The 17208-nt window shown below is 37.0% G+C and overlaps 1 protein-coding gene across 7 annotated transcripts in view; it reads right to left on the bottom strand.

Annotated features, from left to right (window-relative positions):
- Window positions 1-17208, bottom strand: part of PPA2 (inorganic pyrophosphatase 2) — an 84227-nt gene that overhangs the window by 47345 nt on the left and 19674 nt on the right. For 5 of the 7 annotated variants that reach the window (XM_019927751.3, XM_073805019.1, XM_073805018.1 and 2 more), the window contains 4 exons: window positions 16605-16649; window positions 12243-12296; window positions 10678-10797; window positions 3161-3247 (listed from right to left, as the gene is read on the bottom strand). In XM_019927751.3, the coding sequence (XP_019783310.1) occupies window positions 3161-3247; window positions 10678-10797; window positions 12243-12296; window positions 16605-16649 (306 nt within the window). The remainder of the gene's footprint in view (window positions 1-3160; window positions 3248-10677; window positions 10798-12242; window positions 12297-16604; window positions 16650-17208) is intronic. The other 2 variants (XM_033856806.2, XM_033856807.2) reach the window with 1 other exon arrangement.

The raw sequence follows: 17208 nt of genomic DNA, 5'->3' as shown, positions 1-17208 counted from the left end.
TATATAGAATGGATAAACAACAAGGTCCTACTGCATAGCATTGGGAACTATATTCAATATATGTGATAAACCATAATGGAAAAGAATATGAAAAAGAATGTATATATATGTATAGCTGAATCACTTTGCTGTACAGCAGAAATTAACACAAAATATTGTAAATCAACTATGCTTCAATAAAATAAAAAGAATTAGGGTTTTCTACTATATAACCTTTCCATCGATGTAATGTTATTTAATTTAGTGACTCTTCTTATCATAAAATAAGACACAGGAAACTGACCCAAAGTATATAGCATAGCATCTGGAACAAAGGAGGTACTCATTGAAATATTTATATTCTTCCTTCTAATCTATTCATTTTATACACACTTCACTACCTACCCCCTCTGGAGAAAAAAGGCCAAAAAATAAATTTGTAAACTATAGCTTAAATTTGAAATAAAGCAAACAATTTGGCCATATTTCTGCTGGAGAGATAAAGGAATTATAGAGTAACACAAGCATGAACTCTAGCCCCTATTTGTCCTTATCTAGGTGTAAACTAGAAATCTAAGTTGGATGGGAATCTCCCCTGCAGGAAAGGAGTAAGAGACAGAGGGAAGGAAAAGCCGCCGGGGGAGGGGTGGGGGAAGGGCAGGGTGGTGGAAGAGAATAAAAGTACAAGGAAGAAAAAAAGAAGGAAGTAGAAGAATAGAAGGAGAAAAAGCAAAAAGAGAAGGAATAGAAAGTCAAAGAAGAGGCTGAAGAAGAGGAGGAAAGGAGGAGGAATAAGAAAGGAGAATGAGGAAGAAGACAAGAAAGAAAAAAGAAGAGTAACAGAAGAACACAGTAAATAAACAAAGTGACAAAGACTCAGAGGACACTATTCACTGAATAACATTCTGGAAGCCTAAAAGTGCTAATATGAGTTTCCAGAGAAAACCGATTTAACCTCAGCTAGAAGAATATGACTCAAGTAATGATTGCATTTGGAACGTCTTACATTAAGCATACGCCCTGTGCCAGGCACTGAGTTACACGCTGTAACGGTGAGTCCCATCCTCACAGAGCTCACTGCCATCTCGGAGGAGACAATTAGACCAAAAACACAGCACTACTGGTACTGAGGAAGCACAGACCAGAGAGCAAGTATGTTAGTGTACAGAGGGCAAAGGGAGACTTCTGAGAGGAAGTGATATTACAGCTGAGATCCGAAGGAAGAGCAGGGGGAGGTAAAGTGAAAAGAAGGGGGAAGTCAAATAAAGTGAAGGAAGAGAATATTCCATTCTACATAAAGGGAACAGCTTGTGTGAAGGCCTGTACACGAGTGACGGCAGATACATTATAGGAATTGGAAGTTTGGTACAGCTGCAGACGAACAGTGGCAGGAGAGGAAGTCAGAAAAGGAGGGGACAGGGACTCAAAAAGAGTAGAGCCGGAAAAGAATCTGGAATCGGGAGGGAAAATAAGACTCGGCAAGGAAACTGGTCAGTAGTAGGAATAATTCAAGTGCAATATAATTGAGGACTAGACAAAGCTGGCTGCAGTGATAATGGAAAGAAAGAGATTTAAAGGCCATTTAGAACAATAGAATCAGTATTTCATGACTAATAGGATAAAGAGAAGCAAAGGACGATCAAGGATGTCCCGTCAGTTTCTGGCTCAAGAACCTGGAGGTGAGGAGGGAAGGAGGAGAGACGTCCTTCATGTGGACAGGAGGAAACAATGAATTCAGTTTCGGACACAATGAGTTTGAGGTGCCTGGGAGACACTCAAGTGTAGGTGTAGTAGTTGAGAACGTAGGTCTGAGCTGGACATTAATTTGAGAGCAAGACCATGAACGCTTGGGACTGGATCACCAAGGGAGTCGCGACACCAAGTGAAGAAGAGGTGAACCAGGGCACAACCCTCAAGCGAAGCAATGCTTAAGGAGCAGGCAGCAGAAAGGAGCTTGCAAAAGAAACCCAGGAGGAATGAGAATTGGAGGATATCCAAGATACTATGATATAATCAAAGCCAAGCAAAGAGACTGTTTGAAGAAGGAAGATGAGGTGAAAGTATAAAATACTAAGGTAAATTCAAGTTAGACAAAACCTGTGAAACAGGCCAGTTGGATTTGGCTAAAAGAAAGTTACCAGTAACCTTAGTAAGAGCAGTTTCACTAAAATAATGGGGGGACGGAAACAATTTTGAAATAGGTTGAAGATTAAGCGGGAAGGAGGAGATAGAGGTCAGTGTTGACTATTTTTACAAGTCTTCCTATGAAAAGGAAAAAGAGAACAGGCATATGGGAGGAAGCCAATAAAGAAAGAGAAGTTGTAAATACAGGACAGAGAAGAGCTAAGAAAATAGTGTCACTCAAGAGGCAAGAAGGGACAGGATCTAGAGCACAGGGGGAAGCCCTGGTCTCAGAGTAACAGAAGGAAGGGAAGAAGGAGTGTCTGCCGGCACAGGTGTCTGGTACTCTAACGGGGAAAGTTAGGGGGTTCCTACATGCTGGTTTCTACGAGCTCTACAAAATTAAAGACAACATGTTCTGCTGGGAGTGAGAACAAAGTACAAGGAGTTTAATGTCTGCAGAGAACAATAAATATTGGCAATAAATGCAGTAGAAAATAGGAGAAAGGAAGAATGTGTGCAAAGACACACAGTATTCTATGGGTAGCAGTAACCTATGAAAGCTCAGGTTTTGTTTGTCCCCAGTGGGACCCTGCACCCTGGAAACAGGCACAAAAAAAAAGAGTACCAGCTGGCTTTCATCAGTGTTGAACTTCCTGTCTGGATAATGGGCAAGGATGATGAAGACAGGACTCAGCAAACTTATTCTGTAAAAGGTCAGATAGCAAATATTTAGACATCGCAGCCTGTACGGTCTCTGCTACACTCCTCAACTGCTGCTGTGGTGCAAAAGCAGCCGTAGACCATATGTAAATGAACGGCTGGAGCTGTGTCATTTATAAAAACAGGTGGCGAGCTGGATCTGACCGGCCACCAGCTGTAGTTTACCAACCCCTAGTTTAAGAGAAGGAAGTAAAGATACAAAAAAGAACTGACATCAGAGGGATGAATAGGCTAGAACTTTGAAGAGTTGAAGAATCGGTGCCTTCCAAAGAGAACTGAAATTTTATGGCATGAATAAAGTTGAACATATGTTAGAATAACAGTCTATGCAACAAACCTTTGAGCCTATTTCACAAACATCAATAGGATCATTATCTCCACAGCAGTCTGTGCTCTTATCTTTTCGATGGGGATCTTCCCAAGTCTAAAAAACAGAAGGGCGGGGGTGGAATATGGGTTAATACTCTCTATAATGTATCTTAATCTTTCCACATGTCCATGAAGTTTTACAGATAGCCATAATCCGAGGGGAAAATTCTCAGAAATTAAATAGGCTCAATGCCAACATGCCAGCACATCCCTAAGCATCATAATAATTAAAACAGATTCATACTATTTCCTCCCGTCTGTCTTTCATTTGTCTGTATAATCACATCTGAAAGTGGGTGGTATTTACAAATACACTCTTCCTCCAAGTTTAGTCAGTGTCTAAAATCATGCTCACTTTTATTTAGAGCTTCAGTTCAGGTGTTCCCGTTGTCTGTGCCCTTGTTTCCACTAACTGTCTGGATTGCTGCTTCCACTACTCACTGCTTCCTTTGACATGGAACAGCATTGGGTCTGGCTTTCCAGGTTTGAAAATAAACTTCCTATACTCTAAGTAACTTCTACTAGAACAAACCCAGTTTTCCCTTCATAAACCAAAGAACAAGTATCTACGAAAGAAAAACCCATTTTTGTCCCATTTCATTCCATTTTAAAAATCCTCTACATTTGTCATCAAATCTCGAAAGTTTGACAAAACCAGGAAAAGGTGTCAACTCTTTAGTTTACTGAAAAGATTATACCCTGTTGGCTATAAACTATACACATTGAGTATTTTTATAAATGAACAGCATAACGGAAATTTGTTATCAAGCTTCAATATCCCTTAGGCACCATCCTTCCCCAAAAGCTCCATAATCAGCTGATTCTAAGCGGAACTGTAGAAGTTCCCTGAAATTATTTCTCTCAGATTTATAAGATGTGCAGAGACTGTGTCATCTCAAGAATGTTACCTAGAACTTCAGATTATCCAAGACTGGCTCCTCTAATTTTATGTAGATAATTTAAAATGAACCCTATTCACAGCTAAACCCTAGATAAACTCTAGTATTTCCCTTCTGATCATAATTATAGCATATTCAGGAATAAACTGACCCATCCTTACCAGAAAGCAAAATCAGTAAACCACGACTAACATTTCACTACCCCCAATACTAGCATTACTAATAAAATATAAGGATAATAAAAATAACTGTTAACCTTACATATTGGTTATAGGTGAGAGATACCTTCCCAGTGATATACACACACATATACATACATGTATCCCATGAAGAATGTACCACTATTAACCCCATTGTACAGATAAGTAAACTGCAGCACAGAGTTTAAACTTGCCAAGCTCAGATTCTAAATGGTGGCAATGAGATTAGAACACATGCTATTAAAAATTATGTTATGATGCCCAGATTTTGATAACAAATATTTGGTAATTGAATGGCAATTACTTTCAGATATAACCTTATTCATGACTCTCTTCTTTTAAGTTCTCTTACTCTCAGAATCTCCTAAGTATATTTTCCTACGGTTGACCTTACTGCTTCTTGTTTTCTATTACCAGGCATCCATTCATTGAGTTAATATTTATTGATTACCTACTCTTGACCAGGAGTTAGGAACAGAAACCAACAGGACACAGTCAACACCCTGAAGAACACCATGCTGATAAATGGTGTAGCATTTGTCACAAATGCTACAAAATTAATCTTAATGTGCTGGAGAAGCCAAGATGGAAGTGAAGTATAAGTGGAATTAGAAAACCCAGAGGCAGAATCAGAAAATATCTGAGAGGTTCTTCCTTCCTAATGCAGGAATCCTTTCTTGAACCTTCCTTAACCTCACTCCCACTCTCAGAAGGGAACAAACGTGATAAGCTAGAAGTCACTCCGGCCTGAAGGAAGATACCTAGATTCTAGTCCTACTTTAGCCACAAACTACCTTGGCCAAAACATCCAGACCTCAGTTTCCTCACCTACAAAAAGAATGGCTTAAATAAGACAATTGCTAGATACATCCCAGCCCTGAATTCTATGGTTGTTAGTGGTCATTCATAATCTACATAAATACTACCAGTGAACAGGAAGCTCACAAATTCATGAGATAACTTAGCCCATTCTGGTCGGATTTAATATTTACAAAAGTCCTTTCTGGTACTGACACAAAAACTGTCTTCATATAAGTGGTATTCCATTTGGTTTTTGTGAGTGTTTCTGTTTGTTGATTGGTTCATTGGTCTACATTCCCTTCAGAAACTCCACTTTCAACATTACCTATCAATTTAGTTCCTTCTCTTGAGAAAATAAGTACATACAGGCAAAATTCTTAAGCTATAACAATGCTGTCAATTTTAGGGCGAGTGAGTGGTTCATGATTTCCCTCACCAGAAAAAAAGACCATACGAGTTCTTTCTATCTCTAGTCCTGCCTTTAACACTCTATACCTTCAGGGCTCAGTTTTTTACTACAAAAAGAGAGTCATACTAAATGACGTCTAACTTAACTTGAAAATACAGTATAATTTCAAACAATCACTAGGAGAGGAAATCTTGACAAATTTAAAACTTTATGCCCTCGAGTGTAGCTTTAAGTATCTAACTAGGCAGAGAAACAACTAGAAAAGCACAGTCAGGCTAGAAAAGAAATATCCAGAAGAGGAAATTCCAAATCTTAATAATTGTTTCACAAAAGTGACAAAAGATTAGATCCAGAATTTAGAAATAACTTCTACAGTTAAATAAGAAAAAGAGCAATGCAATACAAAATGGGTCAACGACAGGAACAGGTAATTCAAAGAGGAAACGTGAATGACTTACAAATATATGAAAAGATATCCAGTCTGATCAGAGAAATACAAATTAAAACCAAAATGAGATGCTATTTCAAAAACTTAAAAATCTGATAATGCTAAATACTGGTAATGATGTAAGAAACCTGGAACCCTACTACTACTGGTAGGAGTATATATTATCACAACTTCTTTTGTAAACAACTTGTGAATACCTAGTAAAGTAAATAGGTGTGTAACTCAGAACTTAGCAATCTGACTCATAGGCATATACTTAGTAGTATATACGTATATATGTTAAGTATATAGAAAAATTTTAGCAGGGACCCACAAAAAGCTTTAAAAAGAGTTTAAAAACCTATCAAGAAGAATACAAATAATGCTAAACTCATATAAAGGATGGCTATAAAGCTATGAAAAAAAATCAGAATACATAGATTATTGATCTAGCCTAAAACAAACCTTACTCACCCTCATGAAGGTTTTGAGATCATTACCTTACAATCTTATAAATATTAACCAATACATCTGTAATCACCATGATCTTGTACTTCAGTCTCTTCAAAAAAATCACTGAATGGTACAGAGCTGGGTATACAGATGCTTCTTGAGAACTACTTCCTGATCAATCAGAATTCCTATAATCAAGTCAAAGGAAGTAAGATCTACTCAACCGCTACCTGAAGTTCACCAGCTTCAATCTGGAGCAAAAGCTATTTACTATTAGCCGCTAATATCAATCAGTGGCAACAGTGTCATCATCGAGATAATACTATTGAACACTCACTACGGGGCTACACTTGCTTTGATCATCTCATTCAATATCCACAATAACCTTGTGGGGTAGGTGGCAGGATGATACAGATGAACAAATAGGCCTAGAGACATTTAGTCACTGGTCCCACGTTATAAAGCTAAGAAGCAGTACTAAATGAAACTTGGGGTCACTGAACCAAATTTATAATGAAGTTCAAAGTAATAAATACGATGATATTACATTAAGACTGAAGAAATCTTGAAGTTAGTGATTCTAGTCCTTTAACATTATTCAGACAGGTCCTCTAAATATTTACACAGAAAGTTATTACACTTGAATAATATGTGGGAAATATGCACAATAAGGGGGAAGACAAAGATGATTCTTGCCCAGTCCAAACTCAAACTCTGAGGAAGGCATTATTGCTGTTGCAAGGGAAGTTATTAAGGTTAAACAGTCTAGGCAGATGAAGGTCTGAAACGAGGGCACACAGACGGATTACAAGCTAAATGGAGAGGCTGCTACTTCAACAGTATTCTGCTGCTTAAATGTTCTTCCAAGCGTGGTTGGCTTGGTAACCGCTCTGGACAAACTTCCGGCTGTTACAAGACAAATCGTAAGAGAACAGCAAAATCCAATTACCCACACATGCCTACGAAGCAAATGCAACATACACCGTGCATTCATGGATTCATTCATCCCCAAATATTTACTGATCACCTACTTGGTGCCAGACACTAAGCTGGGCAGTTGGAAGACATCAGTGAACAAAACAGACAGAATCCCTGCCCTTATGGAGACTGCATTCTAGCTAAAAGATATTAAAAATAAACATACTAAATAACTAAATTATGTAGCATGTTAGAAGTTGGTAGGTGTAATGGAAAAGGGAAAAAAAAAACAAGTATGGAAGGAGGAATGGGAGTACATGGGTTAAAGCTGTAAAGGATGTTCTGGGCAGACACCGTGAAGGAGGTAACCGACCAGCAAACATTTAAGAAGGCAGGACATGTGACCACTGGGAGAGAGTGTCCCGGGCTGGAGGACACAGTAAGTGTGATGGCCTGAGGCAGGAGTGTGCCTGGAGCATAGAGCAGTCGTGAGAAGGCCAGTGTGGAGGTGAGAGAGCAGGAAGAGAAGCTAGACACGAGACCAAAAACATAAATGGAACCGGGGGCTGGCTTGCATTTTAACAGGCTCACTCTGTCTTAACATCAACCTGAAGCAAAGAGATACTGGGTACGGTACCTTGCCCATCAACTGGCCTAATTTCAACTTTTTATAAACATGAATCTATGTAGCTATTTTTGTTTGGTGTTTCACCTCTACGCAGTCTATAGTACATTCTTCTGCTGAAGACTCTCACACACATACACACACACGCTACAACGTCAGTTTGGGTATAAAAAGATACTAAAGATCTCTGGTTGAAAACAGCAGAGAGAATACAGGTCGATTTCCTCTTCCTCACTTCCATTCTAGCCACACTGGCCTCCTTTCTGTTACTCAGGCACTAGAAGCCTCCTTCTACCTCGGGACCTTTATACTTGTTTCTTGATGAATTCCCCTAGATGGCCCTAGATGGCCCTCACTTCCTCAGGTCTTTACTAAGATAAACACCTTCCCATTTTCTTCAGGTCTCCCCCCAGATAATACCACCTCACTGAGGCCTTCTCCCTGTGTAAGCCGCAACAATCCCAACACACCCCAGCCCCATTCCCTGATTTATTTTTCTCTAACACGCTTACCACTATCTGATGTACTGTACATTTTTACTTTTTTTTTTGTCTGTCTCTCTGCCCAGAATACAAGTCCCAGAAGAATTTTTGTCCCTTTTATCACTGCTTTACCTCCAGTACTTAGAACATGGCCTGGCAAACGTTAGATACTCAAAAAATGTGTACAGAATGAATAAACAGCTCTGTGAAGGAAGGGCTGGTGTGGAAACGCCAAGGGACACTCGAAACACTGAAGAAGCTGCTGTGGTGGGATGGAAGTGAGGAAAGACGAAGGCTGCAAAACGAGGCTGGAGAAGCAGGGCCACATCATGAAGGGTTGGGGAGCCATATTAGGAACTTTTTATTTTATCCTTTTAGCAACAAGAGACCATTAAAAGGTTCTCTTATGGGCAAAATGGTATTTTGGATACTAGGTGGAGTATGAAATCTTGGTAGGCAGTGGTGAAGGCAGGGGGCAAAGAGCCAGCGGCAGTCGAACTCTGCTCTAATATAAGAACCACTGCACCTAACAGACCAATATAATAGCAGCAAGAGCATCTTGCACATTCAAACACATGTAGAGGAGCACAAAAATTTGTCAGGACTTTAAATAGATAAACTACAAAAGATGAGTTAGTAGCATCTATTATGCTCCACTGTAACCACTAGTTGGTTGATGATCACCCCACCCCCAAGAGTCTATATAAAGACCATATAATAATAAAAGTACCAACAGTAATAATAATGGGATCACTATCTATTAGGCGCTATTCTAACATAAACGTGCAATAACTCATTTACCCTCAACAGGACCATGTGCAGTAGGTACTTTATCATCTCTATTTTACATATAAAGAGGGTGAGGTACCGAAAGACAAAGGAACTTGCCCAAGGTCACATTACTAGGAAGTGGCAAGCTGGCTCCAAAATCAACATTCTTAGTCACCGATTATGCTGCCTTGACCTTATACGTATCTCTCATTTTTCTTTGTTTTCCCAACACCTAATACACAGCATAGCACATAAATCCTTAATAAATGTTTAATGAAATAAACAAATACATACTTTTTATGGCTCTGTTTTTGTCTTTCTCTAATTCAACGGCTTCTTTGGCCTTCCCCTCATCTATGTCTTCTCGTACAGACCTATCCCCCAAGCTTAACAAAAATATTCTTGCTCTTTCACTGCTAGGTCAAACAGGGTCTCTACTTAGGCACCTGGGGAGTCAGAAAACCTGCCTTCTTGGTTTCAACAGACATCCTCATTCTTAGCACACCATGTTAGAAATGCCTGTTTTAACCAAGAATGTATCTACTTGGGTGGTCTAACTGCATCAAAGACAGCCTGACTCTTTAGAAAACATTTTTCTTTTTTCTTTTCCTGTGAATGTTTATTCTACATGGGCAGCTGTTTTTCTGAGTTGGATAAAGCAAGACCTCCTTTTCTCAGATAATTTCCAAAAAGCATCTTGGAATTTCATGCAAAATATTAAAATTAATAAATAAAATTTAAATAATCAAAATTAAATATTCAGATAGACAGATGCTCTAATGGCTTTTATAAACATAAAGGCAGATGCTTCTCTGTGTCCCCAAACCTAGACTTCTGAATCTGCATATTCTGAGTTTTACTCACTAAATTATCTGGAAGGAGTTACCACTTCCCAGGAGTGAGGAAACATGAGAAGAAAACAAAAAGGGAGAAGAAAGGAAGAAAAGCAAATAGTGTTACTCTCTAATAGGAATGCTGCTTTACCATTACTTAGTCATTGTTTCCATTGCTTCCCACTTAAAAATTATAAATTCATAATAGTATATAATTAAGTTGCTTTACTCAATTCACAATGAGTTCTGAAAGAGGTAACAATTTAAAAGGTTCATCTGTTAAAATGTAAAAAACAAAATTCATGCTGTCATATATGAATGCATATAAAAGCATAACTTGTCATATCCAAAGAAATGACTGCAGATAAAGGAGATAAAACATTTTTCACGACTCTTAATAGCCAAGCCCAGAAAAAGAAATAACATTCAAAATGCCAAATGTGATTGTTCTATATACCTAACTCTAAGAACTTGAGTACAGACATATATATACTTTGAAAAAAAAATTTACTGATACAACAAAACTCCACATTAAAAAAATTTATATTCACAAATCTCTCACACTGACATGTCCTCAGAACCAATTTAAATTCTAGTAGTTCACAGGATTTACAAGGCAATTTTTTCAGAAGACAGAGAAGTTTTACCATTATAACAAAAATGTTACCTGAGGGAGGGCACCGTAATTCCATATATAACCCTTGTGAGGAAAGATATTTGCCACGTAGCGAAGCTTGCCATCCTTTACATCTTGCTTAATGGGATTCAATGGCTCCTCCGTGGCAATCTAAGCAGGTCATGGAAAAAAGAGGGGTGGGGAATAAGAAACGATTAATCCTATATTCAAATAGTATTTTTTAAATCTGCCATTATCAGACTAAGTATTCATAATCCAACTTACTGATCAAAGACACTTTAAAATAAATTAAGCCAGTTCTTGTTTCTAATTTACTGTTCTGTATTAAAAAAAACTGTCTGGAAAAGAAACATCAGACTATATTTTTAGGCACTCTATTACTTATGAACTCATTATTTCTAACACAAATAAGAAAGCTTATTGAAACGGCAAGAGGATAAGGATTAATCAACTTCCTCTTTGTTACTAATCTCGGACTTTCTACCATCAATCTTATAATAAAGTTAACCTAAAGATTTTCACCAAGTGATTTCATTTCAAAGTTACCTTTCAATCAAACATATCCAAATTGCCATGCAAAAAGAAAAAAAAAAACTATCCTATAAAGTAAATAAAAAATAACTGAAGCCATGTTTGAATGAATAAACACTGCTTAAATTAGGCAGAATCTCACAGAATCTTGATCCTATACCCAAGTGAGGTAGAGAGTAGCCAGAATGATAAAACATTGTATTTAAAGCAAGAACAAAAGAAGAATCTAATATCTTTACTTTTTCCTATTAAAATATTAACAACAACAACAAAATACTACCAGGACTTGGTGAAGTTACTGACAATCCTCCAAATATAAAATCTCAGAAATATATACTGACGTAACAATCCTTAAACACTTGAAATAATACTTGCCATCACATCCAAAGTTGTAGGAGAAGGCTTAAATAACTAAACAAACTAAGTACCATAAATCAAATTTCATTCGGAACTATAAGGGATCTTACCTAACTGAAGATGAAATCATAAAATTCTGAAAAGCAAAAGGGAAGTTCTTGATAGGTTCATGTCTCATGGAAAAACTTAAAAAAAAAAAAAAAAGCTAACCAGGGGAACAGCAGATGCTCTTAGAAAGTGCTCAGAAACCAAGTTGGCCAGCAAAATGCTTTCATTCCTAGTAGACTAAAATAAAATCTAAAGGAAAATTAAGTCCTTAGAAACCAAAATTATCATCAGCCCCAGATAATATGTTTCAGTTGTGTCTATGAACAAAATACATCTCAGAATCTATTTAAGAAAATCTTGAAAATATTTGTCATTTTCAAAGACAGAGGAGTCAAGGAAAATTAAATAAATACGTGTATAACAAACTAGGGAGGCAAAAATGGAAAACATTTTCTTTAAAGTATAAATTCAGCTTTGAATAATATTTTCCTTTTTGAAATTAGATTCAAAATAAGTTCACAAGAATGTTTTCCATTGCTTTAATTATAAAGAAGTTTGTCAACCATCCCAATTTCAAAATATTATGGCAAACAACTTGAAACCAAGTTTTTATATCATTATTATCATTTCCATTTGATATTAATAGTATATATCCATACCTCCATTTTAGCATTTGTCCACCGAGGTACTTCTACAACCATATTAAACAAATTCTGCAATTTAAAAAAACAACAAAGAAAAAACATTTAAAATTTTGCCTTCCTTTATCTTTTCACTTATCTCCTGCATGAGAATGCTTTAGTCTTTTTCCCACAAAAAATGTCAAGCGTCTGCATCATATGTCTGCCTATGCCTTAAATTCCTTCTAAAAAATTATAGAAGTTGTTTAAAACACAACAGAATTTAAACCTGATCGTGTCACTTGCCCACTACTGTACAGTGTTAGGAGTTGCTACATTTCTGGAAATACCTTTGCAGGGTAGTGAAAGAACCAGAATGGAGCCAGGAAACTTTTATTTTCCAGCTAAAATAGGAGTGAGAGCTGAATGTGTCACTTTTCCAGTCTACAAAGTAAGTGTGATAATCTCCTTCCTCACCCCACACAAGGTTGTTGTGAAGATGAATTACATATTTTAAATGAAAATACAGACAATTATGAAGTATTTTTAAAATTATAAAACAATATTTAAATCCAAGTTATTATGATATAATATAAAATTAAGGCTACTGGTATAGGTAGTTGTAAAGCTTACAAAGAGTTTTAAAGCTTAGCTTGCATATCTAGTGATCTCTGGTTCCCTAAAGTTATAAAAGGACCACTGCTTCTTTTTAGCATTTCTGAACTTTGCAGAGTACTTAAAACAAAGGAGACTCTACATCAGTGATGGGTAAAAATAATTTCCTACAGTAACGGCCTCACAAAGAGAAAGTCTTACAGGTAAAGTTGACTTGTATGCCATTCTGATATCAGTAACCAACAACTTATCAAAGCAATGGTTTAAAACAGTCCTACTCCAAGTGTGGTCATGGACCAGGGCTAATCCGTAATCTGACTGTTACTGGTTCATTTAGAAACCTTTGTAACAATCTGACAGAGTACTTTTTATGACTGTTGAACCTAATAATAAAAATTTGGCACTTGAATTACACTTTTCTAATAATTCATTTTGATTGTATTTTTTTAAAGTATCAGTTCACAACAGATTAGAAGTAAACAAAACAACTGTCCTTCACCACCGATCATTTGAGAAGCAGTGATTAAATATACTTATTCTCAACTGTGTCACACAGCAAAATCACCTGGAGAGCTGTAACTGAGTAAAAAAAAAAGAAAAAGGTTTTTAGAGCCCCATCTCCTACATATTTGAATTCAATGGTTCGCAGGTGGAGCCAGGGCACTGCTTACTTTTAAAAGCATTCCAAGCAATTTTCATATGCAGCCAGAGTTGAGAACCTCTGGTTTAAAGCACTGGTAAACAATATCTGGAGCTTCCTTAGTGAAACATGAATGCTATTAATTCAAAGAATGCCATTTATACAATTAAATATAAATCAAGCCACAAAAATAATGATGGTTTTTAAGTTCTTCTAGATAAGACTAAAGTTTACCAGTGACAAAACTGCATACTCATAACGAGATAAGGAACAAAGCTGAGAATGAATTCTCAACAATTGCTCCTTAGAAGTATGTCTCATACCTATCTTAGCAACCTTATACACAGGCCTGCTGTTATGTTTCATTTTCTATGCTCTTTCATGAGGTACCCCAGCACCTGTTTAAATATGTCTGAAGTAGCTGTTAAAAAGAAAAACCTAAGGAAATGACAGATGTTCACATAATTTATTCATCCCTGAAAGTCTGGCTATAAGAGAACAAATGCATGCAGATGAATACTCAGAGGTGACAGAGAAGACAAAGCTAGTGACAATCCTTTTACACAAGGACACCTACCAAAAGCACTCACGGAGACTTGAATTACACCAAAAGAACAATGGATCAGGTTTGAATTTTACGCCTACAAACTACACTCTCCCTCATCATTTGTTTCTGATCACTAGGAGTGTATTTCCAGCCTGTTTTTCTTCTCTCTGGCTAAAATGCATACGACCTGTAATTTTTTAAAGCCAATGTTAGTCTGGTTATCCTAGGATTAGTGTTAATTACAAACCAAAAATGGCCTGCTGCAATTTATTAGAAAATCACAAAGATACAAGGGGACACATTTCAAATTCAGAAAGTTGAGTATGGGTCAGGGGCATTTACTTCCTCCTTCAGTTCTTTTCTATTATTCCCTTCTATTTTTATTGCAGGGGGGAAAAAAAAAGATGAAAAAGCAGTCAGTAGATTTTATATACTTGGGGACAAAAATGAGAGGAAATCACCCTTCTATCCTCTTTCTCTTAAAATATCAAATAAACTTTGGATTTGACACTAAAAGCAAAGGCAACAAAAGCAAAAATAAATAAATGGGAATACATTAAACTAAAAATCCTGCACAGCAAAGAAAACCATCAACAAAATGAAAAGGCAACCAATGGAATGGAAGAAAATAAGTCGTAAATCTGTTAAGGGGTTAATATACAAAATACATAAAGAAATCATGTAACTCAACAGCAAAAAACCAATCCAATTAAAAAATGGGCACAGGTCTTGAATAGACACTTTTCCAAAGAAGACATACAGATGGCCAGCATCACTAACCATCAGGGAAATGCAAATCAAAACCACTATGAGATAGATGCTCATTGCCTGTTAGAATGACTATCATCAAAAAGACAAGAAATAACAAGTATTGGCAAGGATGTGGAGAAAAGGGAACCCTTGTGCACTGTTGGTGGGAATGTAAATTGGTGCAGCCTCAATGGAAAACAGTATGGAGGTTCCTCAAAAAATTGAAAATAGAACTACCATATAACCCAGAAATCCCACTTTGGGATATATATCCAAAAAAAAAAAATGAAAACAGGATACTGAGCAGCTATTTACACTCCTGTGCCCATTACAGCATTATTCACAATAGTCAAGACACGGAAACAACCTAAATGCCTGTCAACAAATGAATGAATAAAGATGTTGTATACATACAAGGGAATATTATTCAACCATGAGAAGGAAATCTTGCCCTTTGTGACAGGAGGGATGAACCTGGAAGGTATTATGCTCACTGAAATAAGCCAGAAGGAGAAAGACAAATACTGCATGGCATCACTTATATGTGGGATCTTAAAATTTTTTTAAAGCCGAATTCATATAAAGAGAGTAGAAAAGTGGTTGCCAGGGCCTAGGGGGTGGGGGAAATACGAGAGAATTTAAAAAAACAAAATACAAAAAAACCCTCAAATCAGGTAGTCTCTGACACACAAACTATGTAACTAAGAATTAAATGTTAAGTTGGCTGTGTGTACTCAGAATACATTTCTCCCACTGAAACAACTGTTTCCAGTTTAACATTTGAAGTCTCTAGGAATCTATAAAGACTTGAGCCCCTGAATGTCTATTCACCCAACATCTAGAGCAATGGTTCTCAAACTTCAGGTGCATAGGATGCCCTGGAACACTTGTTAAACATGTAGACTAGCCAGTCCCCAGCAAGCAGAGATTCTCATTTAGTAGATATGGAATGCACCAGGAATCAGAAATTTTAACAAGGGCCCTAAGCAGTTCCAATGCAGATGGCTTAGGACCATTTTGACAAACGCCAGTTTAGGAAAATACAAGATGGAGGGCAGGCAAAGGTGACAGGAATTCAACAGCCCCACAGCTATGTTTGGAAGTGGATTCAAAGGCTGGGGTCATAAGTTTCAGCCAGATGAGAGACTAGATAGCAGTAAGGTTGGAAAGGGAAAAGAAGGCTAAGGAAGTGGCAGGAAAAGCTGCCTGGAAACAGCAAGATATAAAGGTATCAACAGCAAGAAATGGGATGATCGTAAGTCAAGAAATATGTCAAATGTGCTGATCCTAAGCCCAGAAATATTAAAAGCTTGACAGTCACATACTTGAAAGATTGATTTAGAATGTATTTATTTTAGCATATAGTTGGTATAACTTTTTTTTTTTCTTCTCTACCCCCAAAAGAGTTGTTCCTGGATCCTAGAATAGTCAGATTCATAAACAGAAAGTAGAATAGTGGTTAGGGGCTGCATGGAAGCGGGAATGGACAGCTTTTGCGTAATGGGTACAGAGTTTCAGTCTGGGAGGATGAAAAAGTTCTGGAGATGGATGGTGGTGATGGTTGCACAACATGCTAAAGTACTTAATGTCACTTAAAGTATACTTAAAAAGTGTACAATAAATAACATGCTAAGTGTTATGTTATGTATATTTTACCACAAGGGAAAAAAAGTAAAATGGTAATATTGTCCCTAGCTGCCTTAAAGAGTTACTAGAAGCAGAAAAACATCAGAATGCACACAAAAGTTTTGCAAGGGAGAATAATTCAGAATCATTTTACAAATGCAAACTATCATCAAGGTCTTTAAAAGACAATGTGAGACACACAAATAAAAACCTTTAGATATACCTCATATTCATCATTTCGTGCTCTCTTTGTAGGAATGCCATTTTCCTATAAAAGAAAAGATGGTTATCAGAGAAATTCAATTCAAAAATACAATGAGGTACCACCTCACACTGGTCAGAATGGCCATCATCATAAAGCCTACAAATAATAAATGCTAGAGAGAGTGTGGAAAAATGGGAACCCTCCTACACTGTTGGTGGGAATGTAAATTGATGCAGCCAATATGGAGGACAGTATGGAGGTGCCTTAAAAAACTAAAAATAGAGCTGCCATACGATCCAGCAATCCTATTCCTGGGCATATATACAGAAAAGACAAAAACTCTAATTCGAAAAGATACGTGCACCCCAATGTTCATAGCGGCACTATTTACAATAGCCAAGACATGGAAGCAACCTAAATGTTCATCAACAGATGAATGGATAAAGAAGATGTGGTATATACATATAATGGAATGTTACTCAGCCATAAAAAAGAATGAAATAATACCATTTGCAACAACATGGATGGAACTAGAGATCATGATACTAAGTGAAGACAGACAGACAGAGAGAGACAAATACCATATGGTATCACTTACATGTGGCATCTAAAAAAATGATAC

Source organism: Tursiops truncatus, chromosome 5 (genome assembly GCF_011762595.2).
Source record: "Tursiops truncatus isolate mTurTru1 chromosome 5, mTurTru1.mat.Y, whole genome shotgun sequence".
NCBI lineage: Eukaryota > Metazoa > Chordata > Mammalia > Artiodactyla > Delphinidae > Tursiops > Tursiops truncatus.
Note: the sequence above shows the minus strand (reverse complement) of the source record. Positions and strands in the feature narration are given on the sequence as shown.